Raw genomic sequence first — 27,597 nt, forward strand, 5'->3', positions numbered from 1 at the left:
TTTTTTTTTCTGAATTGCATGAAATCTTTATCCAACTTGGACTTTGACACTAAATAGGAAATATATATTCGGACGTCCGTAAAATACCCAATCCGGAATATCTAGACCTCCACAAATAATAATTAATCTCGAGTCGGGTTTCGTCTGTCGGGCTCAAACTCGAGACATATTTTAACAGGCGCAAATGCAATAGGTTTATGACTTTTTTTCTTCAATTTTGTCAATGTTGTCCAAATTCTTTGTGCGAAATCCCAATGTTGTCCTTCCGACCAATTATCGCCAGAGATTACGGCCAGCCATCCTACGCGCATGCAGACGTTGCCGACTTTACTAGAACCGACCACGTTGGCATTTTTTACGGTCAATTGGTAAGAAGAACTATATTGAAATTTCGTGCAAAGATATGAGTCTGCATTTGCAAAAATTAGAAAATTCAAAATTCAATTGGCATCCTATAATAGGCCGAAATTGGTAAGTTTCCCGTTTTAAGAGGTCCGCTAGTCGTTTTGGAATGATTTGAGGAGATAAAACGAATCTAGACATATGGATTTTGGCTTCTTAATCGTGAACCCAATAATGGCCACGCAATGAGAAGTAGGATTGCGGAATTGGAACGACAACAAGGTATAATCATGGGCTCCGCATTGTACCCATATCGCTTGATGAGTAACTTAGTAGCCAAAAGGCCAATTGGAGGAAAGGAAAGTGACATGCACACACGGTCCAACATGCATTGTTTGGTCATCTCCCTTTGGTGCGAACTAAAGTGTTGCACACGCACACAGCCCAAAAAGAGTCTTTGCTTTTGTCTCTTCGAGATAGGAAAAGCGGCATCAACAATCACCGAACTTTGATCCAACATGCAATGTCGTCCATGAAGTTTTATACATTTTCATTTAGTCCAGAAACTACATTAAACATTCGCCAATAGTTCAGTGATTATATTGCACATTGGATCAAAATTCTTGAACCATATTATACAAATTAAAAGTTCAGGAATGACATTACACATTATATTAAAGTTCAATGATGATTTGTGCTATTATCCCGTGATTGGAATTTATAAGATATTGTCTTTAGTTGGATCTTTTGAATGATGATCTCCGGTTCCATGTGGCAGGAAATTAAATTAATGTGGTTCCACCACTTGAGATGGTATGCGTGGCCCCAATATCATCCACTTGTGATATGACAAATGATAAATTATACTTTCGTGGCCCATTTCAACAAAGACGAAAAGGATAGATTTAGTTTTTTATAATTCTCAAAATGGACATTATTGCTAAAGACACTCCTCTTGCTTTCTTCTACTATGGATAATGATTCATCACACACATATCACATCACATCGTCGGTCCTTTTGGCATATGGTTTATTAGTTTCTTGATGTTTTATTGTGTGAAATCATGGGCATTTCAATGCAATAAAAGAAGAGTTGGAGAGAAGGGTTTCCATTGAGTTACGCCTTTGATTTCTACGCAAATCTAGTAAGGGGACTCGAAATCGGGTAGTTGATCGGCGTATCGATAGCATCAGCAGAGCTGAAAGAAATTTTCAGCATGGTTGAAGACGCGATAACGTATTCATTTGTAAGTAGATAAGCAAGGATGAAATTTAACGCAGTCAAATTGCTTTGCTGTTTTATTTTACGTGAATAATGTTCCAAAAATTACATTATAAGCACTGTTTGATTTCCTTGCTTCGTTCTTCCTCGGAATGGAATTGATGAATCGTTGTTAAGTGGCGAATAGGGGTGATCAGTTCCAGGGTGGGTTGGGTCCAGACCTGGAACCTGAAACCAACCCTGTTATAACCGGTTTTCAATTTTTGGAACTTGAAACCTACCCTGTTTTCCCTGGACCCTGTTTTGGAACCGACCCTATTTTTCCGATCCGATTTTAGGGTTGACCCGAGAACCCGTTTTTTTTTGTTCCTTTTTCTGGTTTCATTTTTTTCTAACAAAATAATATAGGTAGTAATGAAACGATTCAAAGTAAAAGATATATCAGATCGGCGAGCCAAAAAAAGGCGGAAAAAACACACGCACGATACGGACACCGAGATGACCGAACCCTAGCCCTCTTCAACACGCAGGTAGGCAATGAGCTGAGTTGCATTCTTACGGCGACTGAGGAGGCGCTTGCAAAGAGAGAAACCGTGAGAGACAGAGGAGGTCGAGAAGAGAGAAGAAAGAAACCGTGAGAGACAAATTGGGTAGCCGAGTAGGGTAACGTGATCTAGGGTTTTTACTTTTTTTTACATTATCTCAAAACCGGTTCTAAAACCGGTCCGGGTCGATTTTTACTTGGAACCAGAAATCTGACCAATTATAACTTGTTCCCAAAAAATGGAACCGGTTCCCGGACCTGTTTTTTGGATGGGCCAGTCCAATTTCCAGGTAAACCCGGTCCGGTTGCACACCCCTAGTGGCGAACATATGTTTAATTAGTAGAGCTCGTTTGGTAAGTCTCACATTACCAACTAAATGGTGCTAAGGGCATGTTTGGAACAAAAATCTCAATTTGGTAAACTTCATGACAGTATTAATTAACCAAAGTTGACTGCACTAAGTGAGCCGCGCAAACTTGTAGTTTCGAAAATTGGCGATAAGCGGTAATTGGGTGGAAAGCGAGAATAATTTTTGATACCGTCCCCACATTTTTTTTCACGTTTGAGAGGGGAAAGCTACCCCTGCTACAACATACCCGACACCACCACGGGTTACATGGATTTCAAGTTCGGGATCGGCAGGTCACCGTTTCAAATCACATCAATCATATGCAAGATGCTTTGCGTCAGGGCTGCATGCATGGGTCAAAGACCCAAACTTAACCTGCTACTAAGGCTTGCAGGGTGTTTCGCGCACCTTCGAGATGCCGAGCCTTCGAGATGCCGAGCTGTCAACTTTGGAAGTTCAACTTAGGATTATTTGAGTCACCATGGACTTCATTCTACTTTATAAAAATGGTCCCTAAAATGCTCCTCTACTATATTGAAACCCCCTCACGTAATCCAAACTAAGGGGTAGTCACGTTCGCATGTGCCTCCGGAATCGGCAAAAGATTCGCTTGTCTGCGAAGCTTTCTATCGATGTCTTGTCGAAAGGTAACGTGTACCAATAAGTCGCAATCTGGTCCGACCTAGTTCATCTCTTTTGAGGAGAATCCCTTGAGTAAAGAATTGGAATTGGTCCTCTATTGCTTGTTGCTTGGCACCTCGTCATCTCAGCCTTTGCAGCTCCACTTGCTTTTGTTGCACTTTCAAATCGAGACAAGCCTTGCACATGTGGAATTCAACATGTTGTGATTAGAAAAAAGATTGGAATTGGGGGTCTCTATTACTAGTTCGGAAAGTTCAATGGGTTGTTCTGCATGCAAAAGCAAAGGGCAGAAGATCATATGACTAGCTAATGATCATAATGTTTGTGTTCTTCAAAGGGCATTGAATATGATAAGGGAGGACATGTGGATCTTACAACTAAATGTTTGTATCTTTCATTTGAATCGAGCTTTGCGGATACTATTCCAATTGAATTGGATGCAAAGTTGTGTCTTATTATTTTCTCGAGTCGTGCCGTATTACGAATTGGACGTTTCTCGGGATGCTCCTAACATCCTCGTACAACAATCGCTTTTCCTTGTGCCGATCCTGTTTCAATAGAAATTTAGCGAGTCGATCCGCTTGCAAGTCTTGCTTTTACTACAATGTGAAGAGCTGCTTCAAGAATTCCTTGACGTGACTGGATTTACTTTATTCTTTTGTGAATCTACAACGCTATATTACACAAAATCCAAGACTTGAAAAATCCCTTTTAATCTCTCTTTATTAGTTCCTTTGCTACATTTTGTATCTGCAACTTTAGTTATGCTACCTTTATAAACAATCCCATTAAGAAAAAGAAATCATTCTAATGAGATATTTTGAATAGAATTGGATCAAAATAATTAATTGCTGGTATAGTATCTAACTTCTAACTCTTCTAGGATGCAAGAAAAACTGATTGGTCAAATTGCAACAAAGAAGTATCATCAAGATCCATGTTGTATAAATCTTACAATTTAAGCATTGATTTTACGAGTAAAAAGGGTTATGGTGGAAGATGGGGGCCAACTCAGTGGCGAACACGACTAGATCCATCCTTGCCCCACTCCTTTTGCATGACAACATATTCGGTTGGCCCTACCTCTAGTTTCGAAAAACCCACAAATCATGAGCATCCATCAGGAAGTCGAATTGCCATCCTTGCAGCAAGTTCCTGCTCGAATCCGATGCACGACTAGGGGTAGGGGTGTCAAAAATCAAATCGAAATCGAAACCGAACCGAACCAGTTCGAGTTTCAGTTCACATAATGAAAAAATAACTGTTCTTTTCTTTCGGCTTGGGTTATTTCGATTTGGTTAACCAAACCAACTAAAATTTTCAATAAAAACCGAATACTCTTTCTCACCTCTCTCAAAATCACCACGAGAAACCTCAACATGATTTTCTTATCTAATCCGGGGTTTTCAGTTCAAGCGTACGCGCAGTGGTTCGATTCGGTTGGGTTCGGATTTTCAAAAACCCGAAACCAAACCAATTGGCACCCCTACCGGTGGGGGCTCATTAATCTCGGTCATTGATTATGTGGGCCTCACATGGGTCCCACAACGGCGGTCATCCTTCGCCGATTCCACGTGGGCCGGGTCCCACACAAGTATTTGCCCCTCCCTACCCATCTAAGCTCACAACGACACTGGGCTACGTCCACATTGCGATCGTATGAGCAAGGTTTGGGCTGGGCCCATAAATTTATTTGGGCTTTGTTGGGCCCAGTAGCTTCAATAATGCCAGCACGAACCATTTTCGCCCCCCCCCAAAAAAAAAACAAAAAAGGAAAAACGAATCACAAACGTAAAGACGGCGACACGTGTCGTTTGTTTCTGGACGATCCAACGGCCGGGAGAGGGCGAGCGCCCGCGCTTACCAGAAGCTCCGGTTATATACGTCTCCTCCTCCTCCTCTTCCTCTTCTTCTTCATCTCCTTCTTCTTCCTCTTCATCATCATCGTCTCTCGAAGCTTCCAACAATCAACGTCAGCTCGCCAAGTTCCGCGACCTCCTCGTGCAGGTAACGCCCTCGTCTCTCCTCGATCCCGCGCGATCTTGCATCTCTTCGTGCTTTCAAAAAGCCTACGGAATTCCCTCTCGGTTCTGATGGGTATCGTCGCTCGGTTTCGTGCTGGGTAGAGGCGATCCGTCGGGCGTTTCATCCCCTCTCGTTTCCTGCTTCGAAGTTGGAACTTTCCGAAGCTCTCCGTCAGTATCTGTCGGCGCCGAGGTCCGGCGGTTTTGAGCTGTCCGGTTTTCGTGTTGATTTCCGGCGGCTTGTTAGTCCGATCCCGTGCCGCGTCGCGTTTTTTTTTTTTTTTGAGATCATCGGCCCGTGTATTGTTCTTCGCTTGTTTTCGTCTTCTCAACTTGCGGTTGACTTTGTTTCGGGTGATCATAGTGTTCTTTTGCTAATTGTGCTAAAAGTTTAAGCCGGTAGATGAATGCGTGGTTTGATATTTATGTATTCGAACATCATTGTGGCCTTCCTTTGAAAAAGAAAAAGGAAGAAAATTGTATGTGCATTGTGCTTTTTGGGGGGTAGGTTGGTGAAGGCGTGTAATATTTGTTGGGTGATGAGGTTTGCTACGGACGAGATGAGACTTCGTGGACACTGGTATCGGGCGCTTGATTTGATGATGCGAGTTGCTCGGTAGAGGATGTGTGTTTCTTGATGTGGTAAATTCTTTCTCTTTCCAGGAAAAGCGAAAATGAGCCGCCGTTCTAGCTGCACAATCTACGTCGGGAATCTGCCGGGGGATGTCCGGAATAGAGAAGTTGAAGACTTGTTCTACAAGGTGGCCATGCTACTCCTCTTCTCAAGATTCTGTGAAGCATGGATTTTTTTATTAATTTAATATTTCTATGAGCGTTGTCTAAAAATTGTCGATATTACTTTGTGGGTATGCATAATATGTGCATTGGCCACGTTGAACTTTTTCCTTTTTTTCTTTATTTACTTAGAAAGGTCAAATGCACATTGCGTAGATCATCGAATGTAAGGTTGAGAAGTACATCAATATGATTAAGATTAATGAGCTGGAGCTGTTTTTTATTGGCAACTAGATAAATGGACACATATTTAGGAATTTTCACTTGATACAACATCCGAACTATGCATCTACCCTTTGGAAGTGGTAACCCTTCATGAAGGTTGGGAGTTTCTGTGAGTTCAATCAGGAAAAAAGCTTATTCCGCACACTATTTTATTTTATTTTTTTCTATACTTGTTGAATATTTGGCTTTTGCACTTGAAAACAAGCAAAATTATTTGTGATCTACAAATGTACAAAATATAAAGAAGAAGCTTCTATTAGAATAGATCAAAGGAAGGAAATGTATCTCAAAACTCTTCAAAATATTTATCCAGGATTTTCAAGTGCAATTGCCCAGTTGTAAAATTTTGTCTGCTACATGATCTTCTGTAGTGACAATCTTCATTCAAGTGTTGTAATGAGTCTTATGACTGCTGAGAACATCTTTTGTTTGGAGCTTCCCATTATCATGTGCCCAACACTTGCTTTGAAAATCCGGCAAATAAAATGGTTTTCATTGTGTAAAAGTTGCAGAGACTTCTATAAACACGTTTTCCTCTATTGAGATTTGAGACTTCTTCTTATTTTTTGCAAAGTGCTCCTTTGAATATTTCGTCAAAGACAATTGACAAATTGTGGTGCTTCCAATGCTCCAAGTCGATTTCGTCATACCTTAGGAACATTTAAATCTACTACCTTGTGACCATCCTATTGACAGCTTCAGTATAAGGTTGTCTCTTGAGCTCTGTTCTGATCATTTTGATTTCTATTATTCGCTCATGATTGACAATCTCCTTACAGTATGGGCCCATTGTCGACATTGATTTGAAGATCCCTCCCAGACCACCAGGTTATGCTTTTGTTGAGGTGAGGATTGAAGTCCAATGTCAGAGGCATTATCTTTTTGTTGCTTTTAAGAATATTTGCATAAGTTTTCCTAATACATCGGATCTTTCCCGTGTTATTGATGGACTTTTATGCTGATACAGTTTGAAGACCCTCGTGATGCTGAAGATGCGATTCGTGGTCGTGATGGATGTAAGTTTGATGGGTACCGTCTGCGAGTGAGTCTCCTGACTTGGCACTCTACATATTTTGTTTATATTTCTGTAGAACTTTCTCTGTCTTACTACTCTGCATGGGCAGAAAAGAAGCGTAATATCAATTTCTTGCATTATGCAGGTTGAGCTGGCACATGGTGGGCGAGGATATTCTTCATCTGTGGACCGGTATGGAAGCTACAGTGGCAGCGGAAGTAGCCGTGGAGGAGTTGGCAGGCACTCTGACTATCGTGGTATGTAGCTTCTTGATATGGTGCCTTGTAGAAACACAGCCTAGCAGATTGAAACTTAAAAACGCTAATAATCTATATTGCAGTTTTGGTCACTGGATTGCCTTCTTCGGCATCATGGCAGGACCTGAAGGTAAGATGGCATTTGATGTCATATGTTTTATATATAAGATTCAGCTTATTGGTTGGATTTGGTAACTGTACTTATACCGAGAATATATCCAATGAGTAGGATCACATGCGTCGGGCAGGAGATGTCTGTTTTTCTGAAGTATTCCGTGATCGTGATGGTATGCAGCAAAAAACTCTGTAAATGTCTTTATTCTTTTTATCATCAATGTTTGCTAATATCACGTGATATACATTTTTCAGGTGTTACTGGAATTGTTGATTACACAAACTATGATGACATGAAATATGCCGTGAGTTGTCTAATGAATATTCCATCTCATGTTGTTTTACCTTGAAGAGTTCCTTCAAACAATCTACATTATATGTTGTTTTAATGTAGATCAAGAAACTTGATGACACTTTATTCAGGAATGCCTTCAGTCGGGCTTATATACGGGTAGAGTGAACCATGCCTCTTTTCAAGGTGACGAATTCCAATTTATTTATCTTGTGTGCAGTTTATATGTTTAAATGGTTCCTTCTCTCTTGGTTGTATTTGTGCAGGTAAGAGAGTATGATTCAAGGAGGAGTTACTCTAGGAGTCCCAGTCGCAGCCCTAGCTACAGTGACAGAAGCAGAAGGTTTGTCTCACTTATCTTGGCAAAGCTGACAATTACTGAAGAAATACGATGATGTACTGTGACTGAGTCGACTCAGCATGCTTCTGCAGTAGGTCTCCTAGGAAAAAATACTCAAGACGTTCTCCATCAGTATCTCCAGCAAGGTCTGTCTCTTCTAGATCCCGCTCAGGGTCTTATGCTCGCTCTTACTCAAGGTAAGTTAACTTCATAATATTTCAATTTCAGTTGACTCCGATTTTCAGACTCCTTCTATAGATTGAGTGCATGTATGGCTGAAATTCGTTGAAATTAGTAGCTTTCCCTTGGTTTCCTTATTTGTCATCCTACACTTTTTGCTTTCCAAAAAGATTTCTCTGAACTATGGAATAGAGGGACGGAAAGATCAACCTAACTGGGAAGTCAGTATTGTTCATTGCCTTTGAGTTCTTTTCGGCAGGTGGTGGTTCATGGATCAGAATTTTCTTCCAACAATTTTGTGGTTTGAGATCGTCCAGGCCGACTTACTTGTTTGGATAGCTTATTTTAGTCCTACTAAATATGAAATGGATAATTCTTATGGGGAAAAACATCTCAGTTGATTTGGTGCTTGGTCTGGTAAACTGCATTCTGCGCTTGGCTTTTCTTGGCCATGTATTTGTTTGGTGATTTGTGAACTGGTTTTGGGCACTCAGTTGAGTGAGTAGTGGTACTCCTTGAGCTGGTTTTGGGCTCTCGTTCAACGGATAGTAATTTTGCTTTCTTCCAACTCCTTTTACGCAGTTTCCTTTGTGTCTTCATATCACTCAGCATTGAGCTTTACCAGCAAGGTGGAATTACACTTGCAGACAATTTGATTCATCCTCAACCTTTCAGCATTCAGTCTAAAAGTTATCTTAAATCTTGGCTTGCCATTGCAAAAAATTCTGAAGTGTTCTTTGTCCATTTCAATTTGTCCACTCGAAAACATTCTACTGTTTGCCCTCTTTCCTCATTGCAACTTCTTTCCCTGGACTGGACTCTGGAGATAGGAAACTACCGTGCTAATCCCTTGTCATGCCTTTTGTTTATGAGACTTGACATGTTTGCTTGCTAGATCAGGAATCTTCTGGCATCCTGGGGATCCCTCATAAGGACCTTCATGGGATGTGGTGCTACTCTGTAAGTTGTTGAGGTAAAATCCTGTTTTGTAATGAGTGGCTACAGAACTGGAACTACACCAATGCTGAATTAATAGTAAAACATGGCATGCCATCTGGCACTGGGTGTTCTCTGAGTCTGTCGTGCGTGGATGTGATGATTTCAAGATAGATTCTAATGCGATGCAGCTGGTATTACGGATCAGCAATGCATGTTAACATCCAGAAACCAGGCTTGACTCTCTGTCGGTGACTCAAAAATTTAGGTTTATTGTAGTGTAAGCGACAGTGAAAGGAAATCTATTCTTCTCCTGCTGGAAGAGGATAATGCTTTGGGTTCTCTATGGAAATTTGACTATGTCAAACGTGAGGCTGTTGAATGCTGAGCCTGATCATACTCAGAGGTCTCAAAGTGTTTTAAGTGGTTTACTATGGTATTAATATCTGGACACTTTTGCAGATCTCATTCAAGATCAAGAACTCCGCTGTCACCTGTAAGTGAAATATTAGTGAGAGCTCATTTTTATTCCCTGTTGGGAAGCTGTGCGTGTGAAGGAAATTGAAATCTGAGTTGATATGCTTCCGCATATGCTGCGTTGACACTATTCTCAGCTATCTTTTCATACTTGTACAGGCTCCTCGCGGAAAACGTGCAGGTCGAAGCCCAGGAAGCAGCTTATCTGGATCTCGCTTGCCTTCTGTACTCTCTCTCTCTCTCTCTCTCTCTCTCTCCCTCTCTCTCTCTCTCTCACACACACACACACACACGTGCACGCGCATGTGCGCGCACCTCATATACTCATGTACAGTTGATAATGCATTTACGCGATGTAAGTGGGTTCTATGTTGCATCTGATTGTGGTCTTGTTTTGTCAGGTTCGATCTCGAAGCCGTTCGGTGGACTCTAGGGAATACTATTGAGAATGGCTTTCCGACTCTCCCAGTCTCTTGGGATGGGAGAAAGTTATATCGTCTCTTGGTTGAAGGCCAAGATCCTAGAAATGCGAGCTAGATGAATAGATTTTGCTTTTGTCCGTTTGATGACAAATTGAGTGTGCTTACAGATTCGGTATCATTGGGCAAATTATGTATTGCACCATACGTATAGTTACTCTTTTGCTCTGGCGAACAGACTTTATACTCAGTATTATCTTTAGGAGTCAGCGACATCATTAAAATGGTCCGTTACCCATGTCATGTCACAACCTTAAAGTATGCTTTTCTGAGATTAGTTTGAGATTTGGTTGGCCACCTGTTTCTGGGGTACATACTTGCGATTCTGCTGAATACAAAAAATTGGAACGACACTGGTTAATCCGGCATTTGCGAGTCATTTGGCTATTCGATAGTCGATCCTGCCTTTGTTGGGGAAGAAAACCATATTCCTCCTGGATTAGGTCCGTTTTGCCAAGATAAAGACGTATCTTGATTTTGGAGTTAATATAGGTAGGGGTCCCTTGTTACCTTGGTTATGACTTCGGGGTCCAATCTTTAGCAAATTAGGTTCGCGAGGGCTAAGTTAAGGGACCGGGTCTCTCTGTAGTTTCATTTGACTTTATTCGACGCGAGAGCTGATCGCTCGGTGTCGTGGAAAGGCGTGAGGAAGCGAGGAATAGGTGTAGCCATGCCGAAAGAAACCTGAACGGTTAGAAACAAATGTTATCCACTACTTCTAATTGATGTCATCGGAACTTCGAGATCTTGAAGTTGCTTTCTTTGAGTCCTCTTTACTGGTCCGAGAACGATCTTGTTGGTCGTGGAGCACAACACTATAGCTATTAGGAAAGCAGTATCAATCTGATTCCGTCATATTCACATTATCACCAAAGGCCAATTAAGGAAAAAGGAGGCATAGAATCGCTAGAAATGTTGACGTAGAAATCACTGCACAATAAGAGTTCATTTTTATTTCCCTGATCTGCAAACAAAGGGCACTTTTCAAACAACTTGCAAATCACAAATACCCCAAAACATAGATCAAGCAACATCCCATATGAACTACTTCCAAGGCCTTTTCTGGCCAACTCAGTCCTCGGGTGGGTATATTCTAGCCTTTTTTCCTGGGATAGATCTAGCATTTATGCCCACCCAAATCGACATAGTTTTGCGAGGAGTTACCACTTCGCAAGCACATACAAAATGCTTCCTCGACTCCATGATCAGGCTGGAAATTTCCGGGACTAGGTCCGACACTGGCCGTTCTCAGAGCTTTATCTCGTTTTCTTTTTGGCAGATCTTGAATAAGAAGAGTATTTAAAGAAACTTAAAGAGTCCACCACAGCACTACGTGCGCGTGGGCACGGACGTGGCTACCAAAAGATTGTTTTTTCTCGGCCACTCCACAGATTGAGTCTGATTGGAACAGGACTCACAGACAGCAAGCATGAAGTATTGTTCAAGCATACATATCAGTTCTGAGTCATAGTACTTGCAGTTTTTGCTTCACCGGGGAAAAGGGATAACGTTTAAGTCTATGAGTGAGGAGTCCTCTCAGACCCGTGCCTTAGGCGGAAGCTGTTGGACCTGATTCCTGATTCTGATCCACCTGCAGGCTGGTGGAAATGCCAGATGGACTCTCTCTCAACCTGGCTTGGTTGATATGACTGCAAATGATCCCTCTCCCACGCATGAAAACGAGCTGACACGGGGTTTTCAGGTTCTTGGAAGTTTGGGCCTGAGGAACTTGCCGGGATAAAATAGAAGCCGTTGCTCTGTTCAGATGACGATGAGGCCACTGAACCCATGTGACTCATTCCTCTGTGAGTTGTAGATCGCCGAGTCCCTGGAGCTATTGGCGTACGAGAATGACTAGGTTGTTGCTGGTAGAATGCCTGCAGAGCTTGGCCTCTATTTCTAGCTCGAGCATTGCTGCCCGGATATGGAGGAATCAGCGATGATGGTACTGAGCTCCCAGATCTAGCCCCAGAACTGTAGAAATTTGAACATTCCCATTATAGATGAGGCTTAAGCAATTAAGCGTGGTAATTTGGTACCATCACTCAATTGATTAGTCAACTTTAACCTGGTGATCTTTCAGCGAAGGCCAAATATAACTGGCAGCCCACTAAGTGGACTACCTCAAAACAGTTTCTTAATTGTGAGGACATAATTATAATCCTGTCTATTCAACAATCCAAGGAAACTAAGCCTTCTACAGCTACAGAGTAAGACTATTATTTGGTGACAGATAAACCAGTCAGTCTCCCAATTCCCAATCCTAGCGACTCTAACCAATTTTAATAGCATTTTTGCTTTAAAAGGAGAAGTGCACTCTAAGCATTATTCTCAAATACATACCTGTGGCCAACAAGGAACGGATGCATAAATGATGCTGGTCTTGTTGTGTCAGAATTTGTCCTAGAGGACCTCTGAACAGGATTAGGCGGAATTGAAGGTTGATCAGCATTACCAATACGTCTGCTGCTGGTAGAGAAAGGAGATTGGTCCCAGCTATGAAATTGAACATCCATGGCGGGAAAGGCATAAGAATTTGGAACTTCACTAGGTAATGATGGGCCATTCCAAGGGTTACTAAAGTTTGTACCATCTGGGATGCTCCCATTCGAACTAGATGTGGAGGGGTGAATAGGTCCAAAATAAGCGATGTACGGGCAGGGATGAGCAGCAGATGATACAGAAGATTGCTCAGAAAACATAGTATGATGCACCCGGAGATCATTATCTGCATTTCGGCATTGATAAGTAACACACCCTCCACAACTTAAAATTCAGAAAACTACTGCTCAAGATGTTCAAGAGAATCTTACATGCAGGTGCCGAAATTTCCCCCTCACTGCAAAAACATCATATTGAATATCAGATAAATAAAATGCTGAAAAGTAACAAGAAGAACAAATTTCCGAAGTTCTTACTGCACAGAGAGAGAGAGAGAGAGAGAGAGAGAGAGAGAGAGAGAGAGAGAGATTGACATGTGCCCACTAAGCCCACTAAGAAATTAATAAGGTTAAAGTCGTGTTAATGGTTTATTGGTACAAGACCCTAAAGACAAACATGCACGAGTAGGCCACTCCATTCTCCTTGACTCACAAGGTGCCTTAGACCCATAGACAGATATGTCCAGTCCATCACAAGATGAATTCTATCTGTTTGACTTAAAGTATAGTGATCCTGACTAAATTAAGATATGCTCTTGACCTATCTACTCAACAGATAAGTACAAACAGAAAGCAGATTTACAGTTTATTTCAGTTCAATTCTTTGTTATAGTCTCGTAGCTCAACAACATTCATTCTGTTTGAATAAAAAAGGAAAAGGGGGAAAAAATTAAACTCCAAACCGACCTATCTTCCTCACGGAGTAACTGCTTGTCGACAACACCCTAAGTATTGACTCTGCTACTTAACTCCACGGAAGTCAACTTTGCATCCTTCCATTCATCAATCGCAAATTAAATTTGGAATTCTACTTGCCAACACTCAGTTGCTATGGGTAATGCGTAAGCACATCCTGCTTAGTGCCTGATAAAAACTTGCATAGAGAATAAATTTACAATCCAAAAACAATTAATCAGTCATGCACTAGAAGAGATCAAAGGGCACCTATCACCAACTTCTTATTACTCGCTTTCTTTTCCTTCTCTCAACACCTAATCCGTCAACAACATCCCACAGTTACAAAGATGTAACCTCATCATTTGCATCCTCACCGCTAGGTTTTAATTTTATCTAGCCTGATGCTCCAACTCTTTGATCAATGCATTCCGCTTTTCCCATAAGAAAGCAATTAACAATTAAATTATCTATGTACAAACTGATCACGAATATATGCGCCTTGTAACATTAGACAGCCATTTTTCAATGGTTTCCACTAAGAAATTAGCTGAGATGGTCTTTTCCCCTTTCTTTCAGTGCATTTACAGTTTTTTTTACTTATAGGAACTTCCTGTTACAATTTGTGAAATGTGCGCTACTCCTGCTGAAGTAATGAATGTTTCCATGCGGAGTAAATAACCATGAAAAGCTCTTGCTTACAAGCATGGAACTTGGGAATGTTCTTCCATGTCAAAAAAAGAGAATTTAAAGGTAATCAGAGAAATGATTAATAAATAATAAGAGGTAAGCATTAGAGCTCCAAAAACTCTTACTCAAAAGAAGGCAGCCTTGCCAATTGTCCATATGGACACCAGTGAACCCCGAAGGTCTGCAATGACATCCCACAGAGTAAACAATATCAGACAACACTGAGAAAGAAAAATATAACGATAAATTCCGTAAATAAATGCACAAAGTGCAAGGATGTCCTGAGAACATGACTACTTAGTAAAGAATGGTCGCGACACTGAGTTCCCTCCTCAGCAAGATAACCAGGTATCATTTGAAAGTGAGACAGATATTATAATTGGTTTCGCAATTCTCAAGTAAAATTAGGAGACCACTCAAGCAAGTAATTTCATCTTTTTCCATCCATTAACTGAATCCTCAGAGCCAACTATTGCAGTAAAAGAATCAGGACACAAACATGGAGCTATAAGCCACCACCGAAAGTCTGCAAAATTTTAGAAGCCCTTCGCAAACCTGTCAACTTAGTTCGCTCTAGGACTCTGAATACATCCTAGCCATGGTACAAAATAAAGGAATGAACTCTGAGTGCTACGCTTGGAAAATGAAGAAAAGAGGAAGAACAAAACTTGGATGGAAAATGAAAAAAAGTCAAACTTTTGTGAGTAGAGAGAGCAAAAATCTGAAATTTATCTCATTTTCTTCCCTCTTCTTCCCAAATATGGTGTAAAAGTCCTTCTGACCACATGTCTTAATCTCAAAGCTTCTCGATGAAAAGAAATACATTTTCATCAGAGAAAGGATTGCCCCTAACAATGCAAGCCCAAAAGAGAAGGTTTTCCCAATTTAGCCCTGGCCAGAACCAAACTCCAGTTATTAGGGATAGAAGATGCTCGAACAATTAAAAAGTACAATCCCACAAAACTTCTTTCCACTATGTATGGCCACTAAACGGAACATAAGCTATCAAAACCAGACATATCAAAGAACCGCTGAAGTGGCCAGTTGGTGGTTCAACCGATGCTGAATCATTATCTATAAAAAATACAAATATAACATCTGTGACCAATGCAGGGACAGATACAAAGTTTTTTTCTCAGTGGGGAAAAATTTTACCAAAACGATACAAAAATACCAAGTGTATTTGTCTCAAGTGATATAAGTAGTGTTCTCACCGTGAGCCAAAGAAAAGTAATGTAGTCACACACTACGAATAAATCAAGTGTAATTGTCTCAGGTGATATAGTAGTGTTCTCATTATGATCCAAAGAAAAGTAATGTTCTCACACTTTAAAATCCTTGCAAAAGCTAATTTGTATTTCCAAATTGTTAAAAAGGTTTACAATTTGCGGGGACAAATTGAAATTGAAAATTTAAATATCGGCTTAGCTATGCATCTTTTAGGAAACTCAATGATAGCAAAATTTATTTTTTTTAGGTCAAAAAATCAAGAATAACTCACAAACCTTCGACTATTTTTAACTATCAGAATAGTAAGTGGGAGCGAAAGCCTCTGCCATTCAATATGCAGGTCTGTCCCTAGACCAATGGACATGTGAAGCACACCCATTCTTATGGTAATATAGCGTGAATGTTATCCCAAAGTTCCAAGGTTCGAGCCTCACTCCAATATTACAAATTGTTTTGCTATATCATGACATCAGCCAAACAAGTGAAGAAAGACCCACTTCCATACAAAAGTAGCCTCAAGCCCATATGGAAAAGCCCCTGAATAACGCTCCTCAAATCTAGTTCAATACTATTCGACCAAAAAAAAAAACATCTAGTTCAATACTCACTTCTGTCAAACCCAGCTAAATCCAGTTTGGAGACCAGTCCAGTTTGCCCATCCACCAAATGAACCGGCAGCCAATACGAGAAATAACTTAAGAGGATGGCCAGAGAGCTCCCAGCTCAACCAGTTGAACCGGCCGTCTGTTCCAGGTATAAAAAGAGTAACTGGAACCAATACCAAAACTTGGCCTAGGTGAAGCTAACTATATGGTGCCTCGTGACACCATCGCATGAAGCAAGAGGAGCAACTAATCCATTTTACAGCATGACATGAGTCTCTACTTCAAAGTCACCTCTAAAGGACTGCTAGAGATTCAAAAAATAAAGAACACATTTGATAGTCTAAAAAAGATACTGGTTTGTGTGGTTGACCACAAGATGGACTCGGTGAAAACAAGCTGAGCCACACACAAGCCAGTTGAGCTCGACTGAAATTGTTTTCTAGACTGTGGTTTCGAAAATGACGTCTAACTTTCAATCAAAAGTATAATTTAATGGCAAAGACTGTACATTTTTTCTATATTTTACACCAGATATTAAGTCTGCTTGGGTCGTGTCAAATATTGAATCATTCGTTTGAGTCAAGGTCAAACAAAATTTATATTTGATTGAAATCGAGATCAATCCCAAGTTTCGAGCACCAATTATGTGTATCGCATCGAGTTCCCTTAATATGTTGGCCCGTAAACACTCAATATACTAAGTCTTTCACATCACTTAATGTACCTCTTTGCCAAACCAAATCTTAATTTACTAGAGTATAAATTCAATTTCTTAAAGCCTCAAAAAGTAGAGACCTCCTCTGAAGGGAGATATTATTCAGGGCGATGCAGGATACTTGCTAATGATCTACTAATTACACAAGCAACAAGTATCATAGGTAAATGACAAACTTCCTTTGCCTTCAATTGAAAACTCAAGAGAGCAGCGCAACTTTGTTTTATAGGTTCCAAAGAAGAAAGGAATGTAATGGATATTAAAGGAGGTATACTTTTACTTCTCCTTATTCTCTTGCAGTAAACGAACAATAAATCCCATTAGAGAGAGAAATCTCGACTATGGTATTCTTAAACTTGATGCCAACTAATTTGGGCCAATGGCCTTTTTTCTTTCAATTCCTTTCTTAAGAATGATTAGAGGAGCAATACTTCCAAAGTAACCATGATCAGGTGTATTAAATACATATAAACCAACTGAAATGTACATCTGATGTATTGGAATTCGATACGATGTCGCCTAATAATTTTACTCTATGTTTGTTTTACAGTAAGGTAATGCTATCTTCTGTAAGGTAGGGCAGCAATACATAAGCCTTAAAAGAAGGATATGCAGCGCTTTCTAATTAAAAGGAATAAAAAAAGGCGGAACTTCCTTAAGAAAAAACAGACTCTAAAAAACAAAGAGAGAGGGAAGCCGATATCCAAAACTACTAAAAGCCTGAACAGAAACAATAAGGAGTATGAAGGAATGCATTAACCATTATAAAATTAATAATAACAGTGCGCACATTAATAAAACAAATGAGGAATAGTATCATAATTAAAATGCTTCTTTACCATTTCAGAATAACTTAAGTCATATAGATCCTCCTCATGGGCCCAGTCATCCAAGCTAAACTCAGGAAGTGAACGGCAACCAGTAGCATAAAGCCATTGTCCCTTCTCAGTCTTCCGGCAGTTTGGGCACTGCATTGCACCCTTGCAATTGAATGCAGAACCAATGCAATCTGAAAGGAGGTGAATTGAAAGACAATGAATAAAAAGAACTTCAAAAAAAAGGCTCCATCTATCAGAACAAATATGTGGACCAGAAGAGAGATTGAGCATTTTGCTGATCAGAAGATGTAAACAATTTCATCTGAGATGCTAGCTTTCTTCCAACAATTAGAATATGATTGATTTCTCAGCAAGTAAACCTACATAACCATATCTGGTTTTAAGGATCAGTCAAAATCATATACTATAACAGGCTGTTGTTGCCAATAGAAAACCAAAATGACTCCAACTGAGCTGGACCACAAGATCAGGCATCATGCAGGCCATTGATATCACTTCAAAAAGATTCACTGCCCTAGAGCTCTGAACTCTCAGCAAGATGTTGTCATTTGTTTTAAAAATCAGTCAAAATCATAAGCGAAAAAGAATTGTTGCGACAAATGAGATGACTAGTTCACTCAATGGATAAGGATCCGGCATCATGCAAGCAATTGGCATCCAAACTTAAGAATGATCCACCCCGTCTTCCTAAATAAAGCTCTCAACATCAGTAGGATCTTTGTCATTGTTATCAGATAAATCATTAAATAGTATGACCGCACGCTTTGAAAGAAAAGTTTCACTTCAAAGGCGGTATACAGATTCATAGGTTCTTATCTTTTTCTTTCCCATTGCTGGGAAAAATCTAACTTCTTAACTTCCATTGCACCCACAAAACCATCACAACTCAAAGAAGATTTCCGAAACTTGGAGCAAATCCGCATCTTAAGGTTCATACACGAAAGCGAATAGCCATTCACTCTAATGTGTGGCCACTTGATCCTGATTAACACCGCTTGCGAAGAAAAAATTCCATCTTCGCAGCCGATGCACCAAGCAACATTTAAGACTCGCATAACTTCACTCGCTATTAACATCCAGGGCGTCCGCCTTCTGTCGTGGTATAGTTCTCTCCATTTGACCAAATTTAATCGATCTAATTCAGTTCCAAGTAAATTTCTTAATTCAAGATCAAGATGCAAGGACCAATTCAATCTTCGATAAACCGATCGACTCATCACATCATCCCAAACTCATCAAAGCACGAATGCTCAAAGCCAAAGAATAAAGGAGAAAGAAAAATCGCATATTCCGTCAAGAGCCATCGACCTCAATCTAATCGCAGCCCAATTAATTGACATTCGCCAAAATTTCAGTCGACAGGAGTCAATCTCAAAGCCCATCCAGAAATCCCCCAAACCAAAACAAAAAACGAACAAACTTCAAGCAGATCGGATCTCAGAGATGCAATCCCCCCGAGAAAGAAAGAAGAACGACCCGAAACTCAGAATCTCACCTAAATGGAACTGATGACCGCACTGGAGCTTGGCCCACGACCGATCCCCATTGTCGATGACGACCTCGAGGCAAATGGAGCACGACACCGACCTGCCTCCGCCGTCGCCGTCGTCGACCGCCACGTCGTCGTCGCCCTTCAACCCCATAATCTCTCCCTCGAGGGGGCGGAAAAAAAAACAAACCGACCGACCAGCCAACCAACCAATCAACCGACCCAACCCAACAACCTCACCGAACGTCGTTCCTTTCCCGAGAGAGGAGAAGGAGGAAACCCTAATCCGATTGCCTAGGCTGCCGGAATAATTGAGGCGGAAATCAAGCCTCCCCGGCCTGCGATTGCGCACGGGAGATCGTCGAACGATGAGGAGTCAGATGATGAAGATGGAGGAGGAGGAGGAGAGAGGGAGGGAGAGAAATGGAAGAGGGGGAGATGCGTGAAACGATCGGGGGGGGGGGGAGGAGAGGAACATGGAAACGAGGAAGGAGTCGCTGAATTCGGGATTTAATTATTATTTGGTTGGTTCGTCTGGTTCGCGACTTTTCTCTCGTCCCCATTTCTCATTTCCATTTTCCGTTTTTATTCTAGTTATTTATTTATTTCTGCTGCTTCTTCTTCCCCCTTTTTTTTATTTTTTATTTTTTTAAAGAAAATGATAAGAAACCATTCTCGAACTTTGGCCCCGTGTGTATAATATTCAATGCGGTCCTTAAATTTTTAATTTATTCAATATTGCTCCTGAATTTTTTGTATATGTTTAATTTAGTCCTTGAATCACACGAAAATGTTCGATATAGTCATTTCATTAATTCAAATTTAGGGACTACGTTAAATATTTTTACATAGTTCAGGGACTAAATTGAACATGTACCCAAAGTTCAGGGGCGATATTCAACAAATTAAAATTTCAGGGATCATGTTGAATATTAGGTTAAAGTTCAGGGATCAAAATAAACAAATTAAAATTTCGGGGATCACATTACATCGTTAGGTTAAAGTTCAAAAACGGTACGTGTCGTTATCATCTTCTTCTTTTTTCATTTTTGAATTTATGGATTACTTTTGTGTACGTGAGCGAGAGGTGGGTTCCGGTGTCCGTTGGATTTGGGGGGATCGGGGGACGGTGAGGGCGCTGTCCGAACGTGGACAGCTGGACGGCCGGGATTGGTTCTGCGTGGGTGGAGTTCGGATTGAATTTGGTTGACTACTGTTGGCCCGGTCTTTCTTTTTCCAATTCTCTATTTTTTTTAGGATTAATATTACGAAAAATCCTAAATTGGTACACATGTGACAATTTTACCCCGAATTATTTTTTTGACCACAAAAAACCCCCAAACTGGTACACTTGTAATAATTTTATCTCGAACTATTTTTTTGACCATAAAAAATTCCAAACTGGTACATTTGTGATAATTTTACCCCGAACTAATTTTTTAACCACCAAAAATCCCAAACTGGTACACCTGTGATAATTTTAACCCGAACTGACCACTAAAAATCCAAAACTTGTACATTTGTGATAAATTTACCCTTCATTAATGTCCGTTAAATTGGATTAATATTATAAAAAATCACAAATTGGTAAACTTGTGACAAACAGATGGGTAAAACCTCAAACTGGTACATTTATCAATTACCATGTGTCATTAAACTTAGTAATTTGACAATAAAATTTAACGGAAATTAACAAAGGGTAATTGTTATCGGTATATCAGTTTGAGGTTTTTTATGGTCAAAAAATTAGTTTTTGGGTAAAATTATTACAAGTGTACCGGTGAAGGGTTTTTTGTGGTCAAAAAAATAATTTGGGATAAATTATCATAGGTATACCAATTTTGGATTTTTGGTGATATTAACCTTTTTTTTTACTGGCAACAGAAATTAAGTTTTGTCAATTAGTATTGGTGCTCATTAAGCAATCCATTCCAAATAATTTGCATATCTTGAAGCGCTGAGCGTACTAGAAATTTAAGAAGCTAAACTTGTTTTCAGACTATGAACGTCGCTAAATAATTATCTGGAAAAGCTATCGACATAATTTAGGAACAATGATAGGGATGAACTTTCATGCTGCACATACAAAGCAAGATGAGGATGTATGTGATCGGCATCGTCGGGAAGTCCCGCTCCGGCCCGCAATCTTTTGTTTTGTTGATTTCTAGTCCTAATTCTTTTACATGAAGAATAGTGTAAGTTATTGCTAAATTGCCTTTTCCTTTGTTCTTCCATTGTTTTTTTAAAGATTAATAACACGAAAAATCTCGAACTTTACACATGTAACAAATTTACCCCAAACTAATTTTTTGACCACAAAAAATCCAAAACAGATACGTTTGTGACAAATTTACCCTCCGTTTAATTTTACTATCAAATTGCTGAGTTAAATGACAAATGATAATTGATGGATGTACCAGTTTGAGATTTTACCTTTTATTTTTTCGTGATATTAACTCTTTTTTAAATGTATCATTCAAACTTCTAATATAATCTCTTCTTTCTCTCTTTCTTTTTTCATTGTTTGCCTTTTGAAGAATAATAGCTAGTTTTTCCTATTTTTCTTTACTTCATCTTAGTGAAAGGACAAGGCAAAAAATGGATATGATTATGGGGTTGCATATGCTTTTCAAAGTTTGGGTGTTTGTTAACCATTTTTCAAAAATATTTTGACTTAAAGCTGCCTTTGATAATGGTCAAAATCCGAAGGAAGGTCCCTGCTTTGGGTTTGAAGCGTTCTCGGCAAAGCACCTTGGCCCTTTAAGCGGTAGTTTTGTTTGTTTGTTTTTTTTTTTTTCATTTTATCCTTATCGATTAATCGTGTTTCAACATTTGCCCTCCGTCTGAATTATCCACTTTTCACTAAACCTGTCAAACGGATAAGTCGGGTCGAAAATGGTCCGACTCAAATAGACCAATTTAACTCGTTTTGACCCATTTTCATGTAATGCAAATCTACTGACACATACCCGACCCCAACCCGTATTACTAAAACACTTACATATTCAACTCAATCTAGGAAAACTCATACTCAAACTGAAAAGAGAGTACAGAGTGAGTGAGGGCGAGGGAGATGAGTTGAGTTTAAATAAGTTGTAAACCCATTTACGACCCATTTAATATCCATATTATGTTTATATCAATTTATGATCTATTTATTGGATATAACTAACCCATTATAACCCATTTACTGATACACGAGTTAAGAAATGGATTTATAAATCATTTTGAGACGTTTACTTTTCACTCACAAACAAGTACACATTTGGTGGCAATGCCACCACATGGACATTGGAGGTGAGGCCATTTGACCTCCGGCATCGCCTTGTTGAGATCACATGAGCCCCAAGAGAGATCTATCTCACATTGGGTCGAGCAACCTCCACGCCACCTTAATGAGGTACCACAACCTTTGGTCGACACTCGTTGATGGCTTGCTATCCCAAGCAATATTGATCTTGCGCAATCTAGCAAGACAGATTCAGCTGGAGTCATGTGATATCGGAGACGCCTTGCATACAATGCATAGGCTTCAACAACCCTTGCCACAATGCATCTTTGGTTATGGCACTGCTCAATTGCAATGGACTTGTGACATCCTCGAATTTGGACCTCAATGGCCAAAGGTAACGAGAGATAAATTGGGCAAGTAGTTCGAGCCGAGGGTTGATAATGGAACGGACAATATGGTCGAAACAAGTGTACCGAAGGTTGGCCATGGTTCGATCGAAAGATTTTCCTTGAATTGGCCTAGGGATCAACAGTGGAATGACTCCCTAATCACGCAAGATGATTAGAGTAATATGATTGCGGAGTGACCCTTCGACCATAAGGACCGTTAGTGGAACGGATCGAGATAACTATGGATCAGTCCGGTGTCGGCATGTGTCGGTTGCGGGTAATTCCGTATGGTCATGCATCGGCCGCGGATGACCATGAGTTAATTCCGGGATACTGGATTCCACGAGACTACATGACAACCGATGGTCGATCATAGATCGTTGATACTCAAACGTGGACCGATCACGAATCGGCCACAGATCGTCGCGTCGAGTCGGATAGGCCATGGACGAGCTATGTACCAAGCCACGAGCCCAATGGCTTGGCTGCGGACTAGGATATGTGCTAGCCGTGCCGGCCAGGCCTTGTGCTTGGACATGACCGGCCATTGTGCCAGTAAGCTAGATCACGGACCAGCTACGTGCCTGGCCGTGTGTCAGTCATTGTGCCTGACCCTTGTGCCAAGCAATGTGCCCGTCAGATATGGCTCTGATCTAGTTTCGTGCCTAATGAATTTGGCCATGAGTCATGCATGTGCCCATGCATGAGCCAATGAAAGTGTTGGACTCATGAACCGGTCCCTTGTCCGTGCGGATCAGCGTCGTGCTTGGTGGGCCGCTCGTGTAGCCTGACACCGCGCCCGTGCACTCGGCCATGCGCCTGGCCATGTGCTCGTGCAGCTCGGCAGTGTGCCCAGCCCTGCGCCCGGCCAGGCCCGATTGCACAGCACATGCGCCTAGGCAACCCAACCGGCCCGAACTTGCAAAGTTAGACTTGGACTTTTGCATGGTTCTACTTGGTCATTTTTGGAGAGTTTCTTACAGCAAACCTCGGATCGAGCGAGTATAATAAGTGTGTTTTGTCGCGAAAAACCCTCGGAAAAGTAACGGAATAAGTATAATGCGGGGTTACAAGTTAGACATTGATTCGTCAATATCGTGTAAGCCGATTGGTCCAAGCTAGTTGTGAGCAAAACCATCACTTGTAGAGGACTAAAAGAAGGCCACATGCTTCAGAACTAGAGAGAAACTAAGAGACAAAAGTTGACCAAGTCAAATGTCTATTAAAAGCCACCATTATTAGACTTAGCTTAGGTGTCCCCTTTATAATTGAGACCAGCTGAGTTGTCTATCCTGATAATGGGAGCATGGTGACTCATGGTCACCAATAATTAGTATGGGACAAGGGAGAGACTCGGCCAAGGAAGGGGAGGAGCTGAGTGAGAGAGAGAGAGAGACCAAGTGAAAAAGATGGGATAAGGCCACATTAAAAACCCCTTAATGGCTTAGATATTGGCAAGATCACTTCATCATACTCTTTTGGCCATTGTGCATAAATGCCATTAATACTCACTTGACTTTAGGGGCCATACAATTATGGCTTCGCTTCCTCTTCAAATATTGGACCATTATATACGGGAAGCCCCCACGTGAAGGAGAGCCCCTCACGCCCACACACACCAACCGACCATCCTCTTCTTCTTTGTTGTTCGGCCATTAGGAAACTCACGTCCGAGATCCTGCCTTTCACGTGCTCAACCCACACGTCACTTGCTTTCTTTATTCTCACATGTTCTAGTGTTATGTTCTGTAAGTGGATTCCCTAATATCGGGAAAGGAAGTTGAGATGCGTAGTGACGTGATTGCTTGGACCGTCTCTTGGTCACTTGGTTGATCATAGTTGATTTCTTCCATGGTTTTCTTATGTTTGTGCTTGATGCTCACGGTTTGCTTATATTTTGTGTTTCATGTTCACATCTCGATATAGAAAACGGAGCTTGGTTATGATGTTCACGTAAGGTAGCCATGCTCGATGTTCTTTTATTAGTTCTTAGCATGACATTTGCTATTGATTTGCCAACAATACCGATGCGGTAAGAGCCGACTCGTGTTAACGACGATCGATTCATCCTTGCTTGACATTGGTGAGTCCACTTATTGATTTCCCGACTCACTCCCCGTTGTTTTCTCTTTTCAGGACCGTAGGATGGTGTTTCTCCCAACCCGATTTGGCAACCCCATAGAGATGCGAGCAGAGTTGCTCACCGTGATTGATGCCCGTGAAGGCCACGCCTATTGTCGGATTACAACGTGCGTGATGGTGGATGAGGGCCGCGAGGAATTGGTCCCCCAATACGTACGTGGCATGGTACCACCTAGCTAACGGAGATTGGGTTGAACCCCTGCGCGGGTTCAACGGCCCTTTCAACAGTATGGGCGGGCCGGCTCTGGGGCAAGCCGCAGGTGGGATGTGAGATGGCCAGATGGACGGGTCGCGGGGAAGAGTAGCACGAGTAGACGGAAGCGCGAGGAAACGGAGTAGTGGAGTAGGATTACCCCAAGCCGATGTTTTGTTGTGCACAATCGGCCTTGTTCAGAAATGCCTTTGAAATAGGCGTGTAAAATACATGCGTGGTTTGCAAGGGCTCGTAAAGTGGCCTCGTTAAAATAAGCATTAACCATGTAAATATAACATGCGATGTTTGTTTTGTGATGTCTCGTTTACGAATGCTTCCGCTTGCGTATTTAAAATAAACGGGATGTACTAATTTATTTTCGCGAGTCACGGGCTCGAACGGGTCATGATCGATCAACAAGCATCGATCGTGATTCCAAGTCGGGGCGTGACATGACTTACCCTTATCCTCTCCTTTTTTTTCTTTATAATCTTACTTCATTTTAAAGTTGCTTTATGAAAATGTACTAAAAATCAATTATCCAAATACTATTTGCTTTTTTTTAAACACCTTGAGTCAAAATTTTTTTGTCTAAATGTAAAGTATAAAATCAAAGCATTGCCAAACTCATCCTCTATACCCCACCCCCTCCTCTCAAAGGAGGAAATAAATAAAGGCATGTTTGTTGGGGCATACCAAAAGTAAAGCAGAACTCTTTGCCCTTCCGCCAAGATATAAAATATTATTCAAATCTAAAAAGTTTTATTTATGAATTTATATATCTACATTTATACTTCACAAAAGTTTTAAGTATTGAGGATTAAATAAAGTCGCAACGCGCACACCGCAAAATTTTAAAAAAAGTAAAAATCACTACAAACGGACGTTTGAGGTCCAATCGTTCGCTTGAAAATCAAGTTACGAAATCGGAAACATGAATAAAAGAATTGGGCAAGAGAGGAAATTTTGGCTCAAGACGAAATAATTGGCTAAATCAGACAAAATAATTAGCTACCAATATGACAAAAAAATAAAATTAGATAATTGGGTATGATGGCCATCAACCTCAACACCACCAAACTTTCATGAGCTACATCAATGGAGAATCTCATTAGTGTTGATTCTGTCTTAAGTATTACCTTTTCCCCCTACGCTTGCATCTAACTCCATTGATGGTTTCTTTCTTCTCTTGTACTGAAAGTTTGCAGTCTTTAAGGCGGTCGGGAAGAATTTGTGGCTTTCTAACAAATTTTGTGGAGTTGTTTGACCTTGTTAATTTCCAAGTTTAGGACCCACCCATTAGACAATCTCTCTTTCTCACAATTCGCAATCAAAACGCGTTTTGTACTAGATTCGCGGAGGTTTAAATATAACGATTTCACGTCACGGTCGCACGTGCGCCCCGTGACGTCGATTAGGTGGCGTCCATTTTCTGGATGCCCTCACCAACCGGCAATTTCCCAACCCTTCATCCATAAATGCCGTCGTATAATCCGACGCTTCTGTATAATCACGACGGAAAATGGGTAAATTCAAAGTCCCTAAACTCGAGAAGCTTCAGCGCGCACGGTGGGACCACGGTCTGTTCATCCGCTCCACCCGATTACCACATCTTAGACCGTTAGGACGCTCCCCGGATCGTGCTAGATCCGGTTCCTCGGATCATGTAGACGCCGCGCGAATCCTATATCCAAATCGAGATCCCCACGCAAAGCGCGCATCTTTTAGCAAGCCGATGACGGTACGACGCGTGCCGCGTGTCCCTAAAAAGGAAAAGGGGTTTTTTGTCCGTATGCCAAGTGGGGGGGCTCTGGGGTTTCTGCTGTCGGGAGCAGGAACTACACCTGGGGGGTCGTCGTTTATCCGACCGTTCCTAACGTTCAAGAACTAAAAAGCTCTCGGCTGCAGATTTGACGTTTTAGGTCGCGGAGGGGGACGGGAATCTCTCGAGCACGTATGCCTTCCTGCTCAATAGTGGCTGCCGCGCAAGCGAATAAGATAGTCTTTTCTTCCCTCGCCGAGGAGGACCCCGAGGAATCAAATGGGTAAAGCGCTCAGATGCCTCTCTGGATCTCTCTAACTGGAAACAAACTTCGAGAAGAGCAGGAGGCAAAAGCCCGTTCGAGTCCGTTGTGCAAATCGATCGAATTTCAAATTGAGTGGTGGGGGGGAAGTTGCTCGTTCAGAGCTTTTAGTCTTAGTCTCGATTCTCCTCCATCTTCTCTACTTGTACGAGACATTAGTCCTCTTCAGCTCTTCCTATCGTCACCCCACCAAAAGAAAGAAGGCAAAACCCACGAAATCGTACTCAGGAATTTAGAACGAAATCGGGCGTGCGAGCGAAAATAGGATTCGAAATGTACCCTATAGCGCAAATTTACGGACACTGCTGGAAAAGAAAATCAAAACACATGAGAACGACCAAAGCGAGCATCGTAATTCGCACATTCAACGCAACAGGAATTCAGCAGAAGAAGCTCTCTGTTCAAGCGGATTGTTGCAGT

The 27,597-nt window shown here is 41.2% G+C and overlaps 2 protein-coding genes across 6 annotated transcripts; one reads left to right on the forward strand and one right to left on the reverse strand.

The window, feature by feature from the left end:
* Nucleotides 1-4,955: 4,955 nt before the first annotated feature.
* Nucleotides 4,956-10,472, forward strand: LOC115691906 (serine/arginine-rich splicing factor SR30-like). Of its 5 annotated transcripts, none has more exons than XR_008816035.1 (14): nucleotides 4,956-5,107; nucleotides 5,788-5,885; nucleotides 6,924-6,989; nucleotides 7,112-7,186; nucleotides 7,305-7,416; nucleotides 7,500-7,546; nucleotides 7,646-7,703; nucleotides 7,786-7,835; nucleotides 7,925-7,981; nucleotides 8,089-8,165; nucleotides 8,255-8,359; nucleotides 9,238-9,315; nucleotides 9,741-9,774; nucleotides 9,915-9,942. XR_008816035.1 is itself a non-coding variant. In XM_030618650.2 (14 exons), the coding sequence occupies exons 2-14, from the start codon at nucleotides 5,799-5,801 to the stop codon at nucleotides 10,199-10,201; spliced, it is 879 nt and encodes a 292-aa protein (XP_030474510.2). In that variant the 5' UTR covers nucleotides 4,956-5,107; nucleotides 5,788-5,798; the 3' UTR covers nucleotides 10,202-10,472. The 5 variants fall into 5 exon arrangements, 2 of the variants coding, with proteins under 2 accessions (XP_030474510.2, XP_030474512.2); XR_008816033.1 differs by having other exon boundaries at nucleotides 9,243-9,646; XM_030618650.2 differs by lacking the exon at nucleotides 9,238-9,315 and adding an exon at nucleotides 10,157-10,472 and having other exon boundaries at nucleotides 9,915-9,980.
* A 1,044-nt stretch (nucleotides 10,473-11,516) lies between these two features.
* Nucleotides 11,517-19,426, reverse strand: LOC115691905 (E3 ubiquitin-protein ligase RFI2). Its single transcript, XM_030618647.2, has 6 exons — nucleotides 19,144-19,426; nucleotides 17,649-17,818; nucleotides 14,385-14,440; nucleotides 13,048-13,073; nucleotides 12,578-12,962; nucleotides 11,517-12,208 (listed from the first exon to the last, which is right to left on the reverse strand). Exons 1-6 carry the CDS (start codon nucleotides 19,289-19,291, stop codon nucleotides 11,752-11,754), a joined length of 1,242 nt encoding a protein of 413 aa, XP_030474507.2. The 5' UTR covers nucleotides 19,292-19,426; the 3' UTR covers nucleotides 11,517-11,751.
* Nucleotides 19,427-27,597: the final 8,171 nt, after the last annotated feature.

Source organism: Syzygium oleosum, unplaced genomic scaffold (assembly GCF_021117445.2).
Source record: "Syzygium oleosum isolate NSW1041296 unplaced genomic scaffold, Sole_v2.1 Sole_v2.03, whole genome shotgun sequence".
NCBI classification, from domain to species: Eukaryota; Viridiplantae; Streptophyta; class Magnoliopsida; order Myrtales; family Myrtaceae; genus Syzygium; species Syzygium oleosum.

Excerpts from the sequence above, each read along its gene's own strand:
- LOC115691905 (XM_030618647.2), bottom strand. The coding sequence starts at position 19,291 with ATGGGGTTGAAGGGCGACGACGACGTGGCGGTCGACGACGGCGACGGC. Across the intron at positions 14,441-17,648 it reads ACTTAAGTTATTCTGAAATG|ACCTTCGGGGTTCACTGGTG; the intron begins GTAAAGAAGCAT and ends ATGTCATTGCAG. Across the intron at positions 13,074-14,384 it reads GCAAGGCTGCCTTCTTTTGA|TGAGGGGGAAATTTCGGCAC; the intron begins GTAAGAGTTTTT and ends ATGTTTTTGCAG.
- LOC115691906 (XM_030618650.2), top strand. The coding sequence starts at position 5,799 with ATGAGCCGCCGTTCTAGCTGCACAATCTACGTCGGGAATCTGCCGGGG. Across the intron at positions 5,886-6,923 it reads TTGAAGACTTGTTCTACAAG|TATGGGCCCATTGTCGACAT; the intron begins GTGGCCATGCTA and ends ATCTCCTTACAG. Across the intron at positions 7,417-7,499 it reads CAGGCACTCTGACTATCGTG|TTTTGGTCACTGGATTGCCT; the intron begins GTATGTAGCTTC and ends TCTATATTGCAG.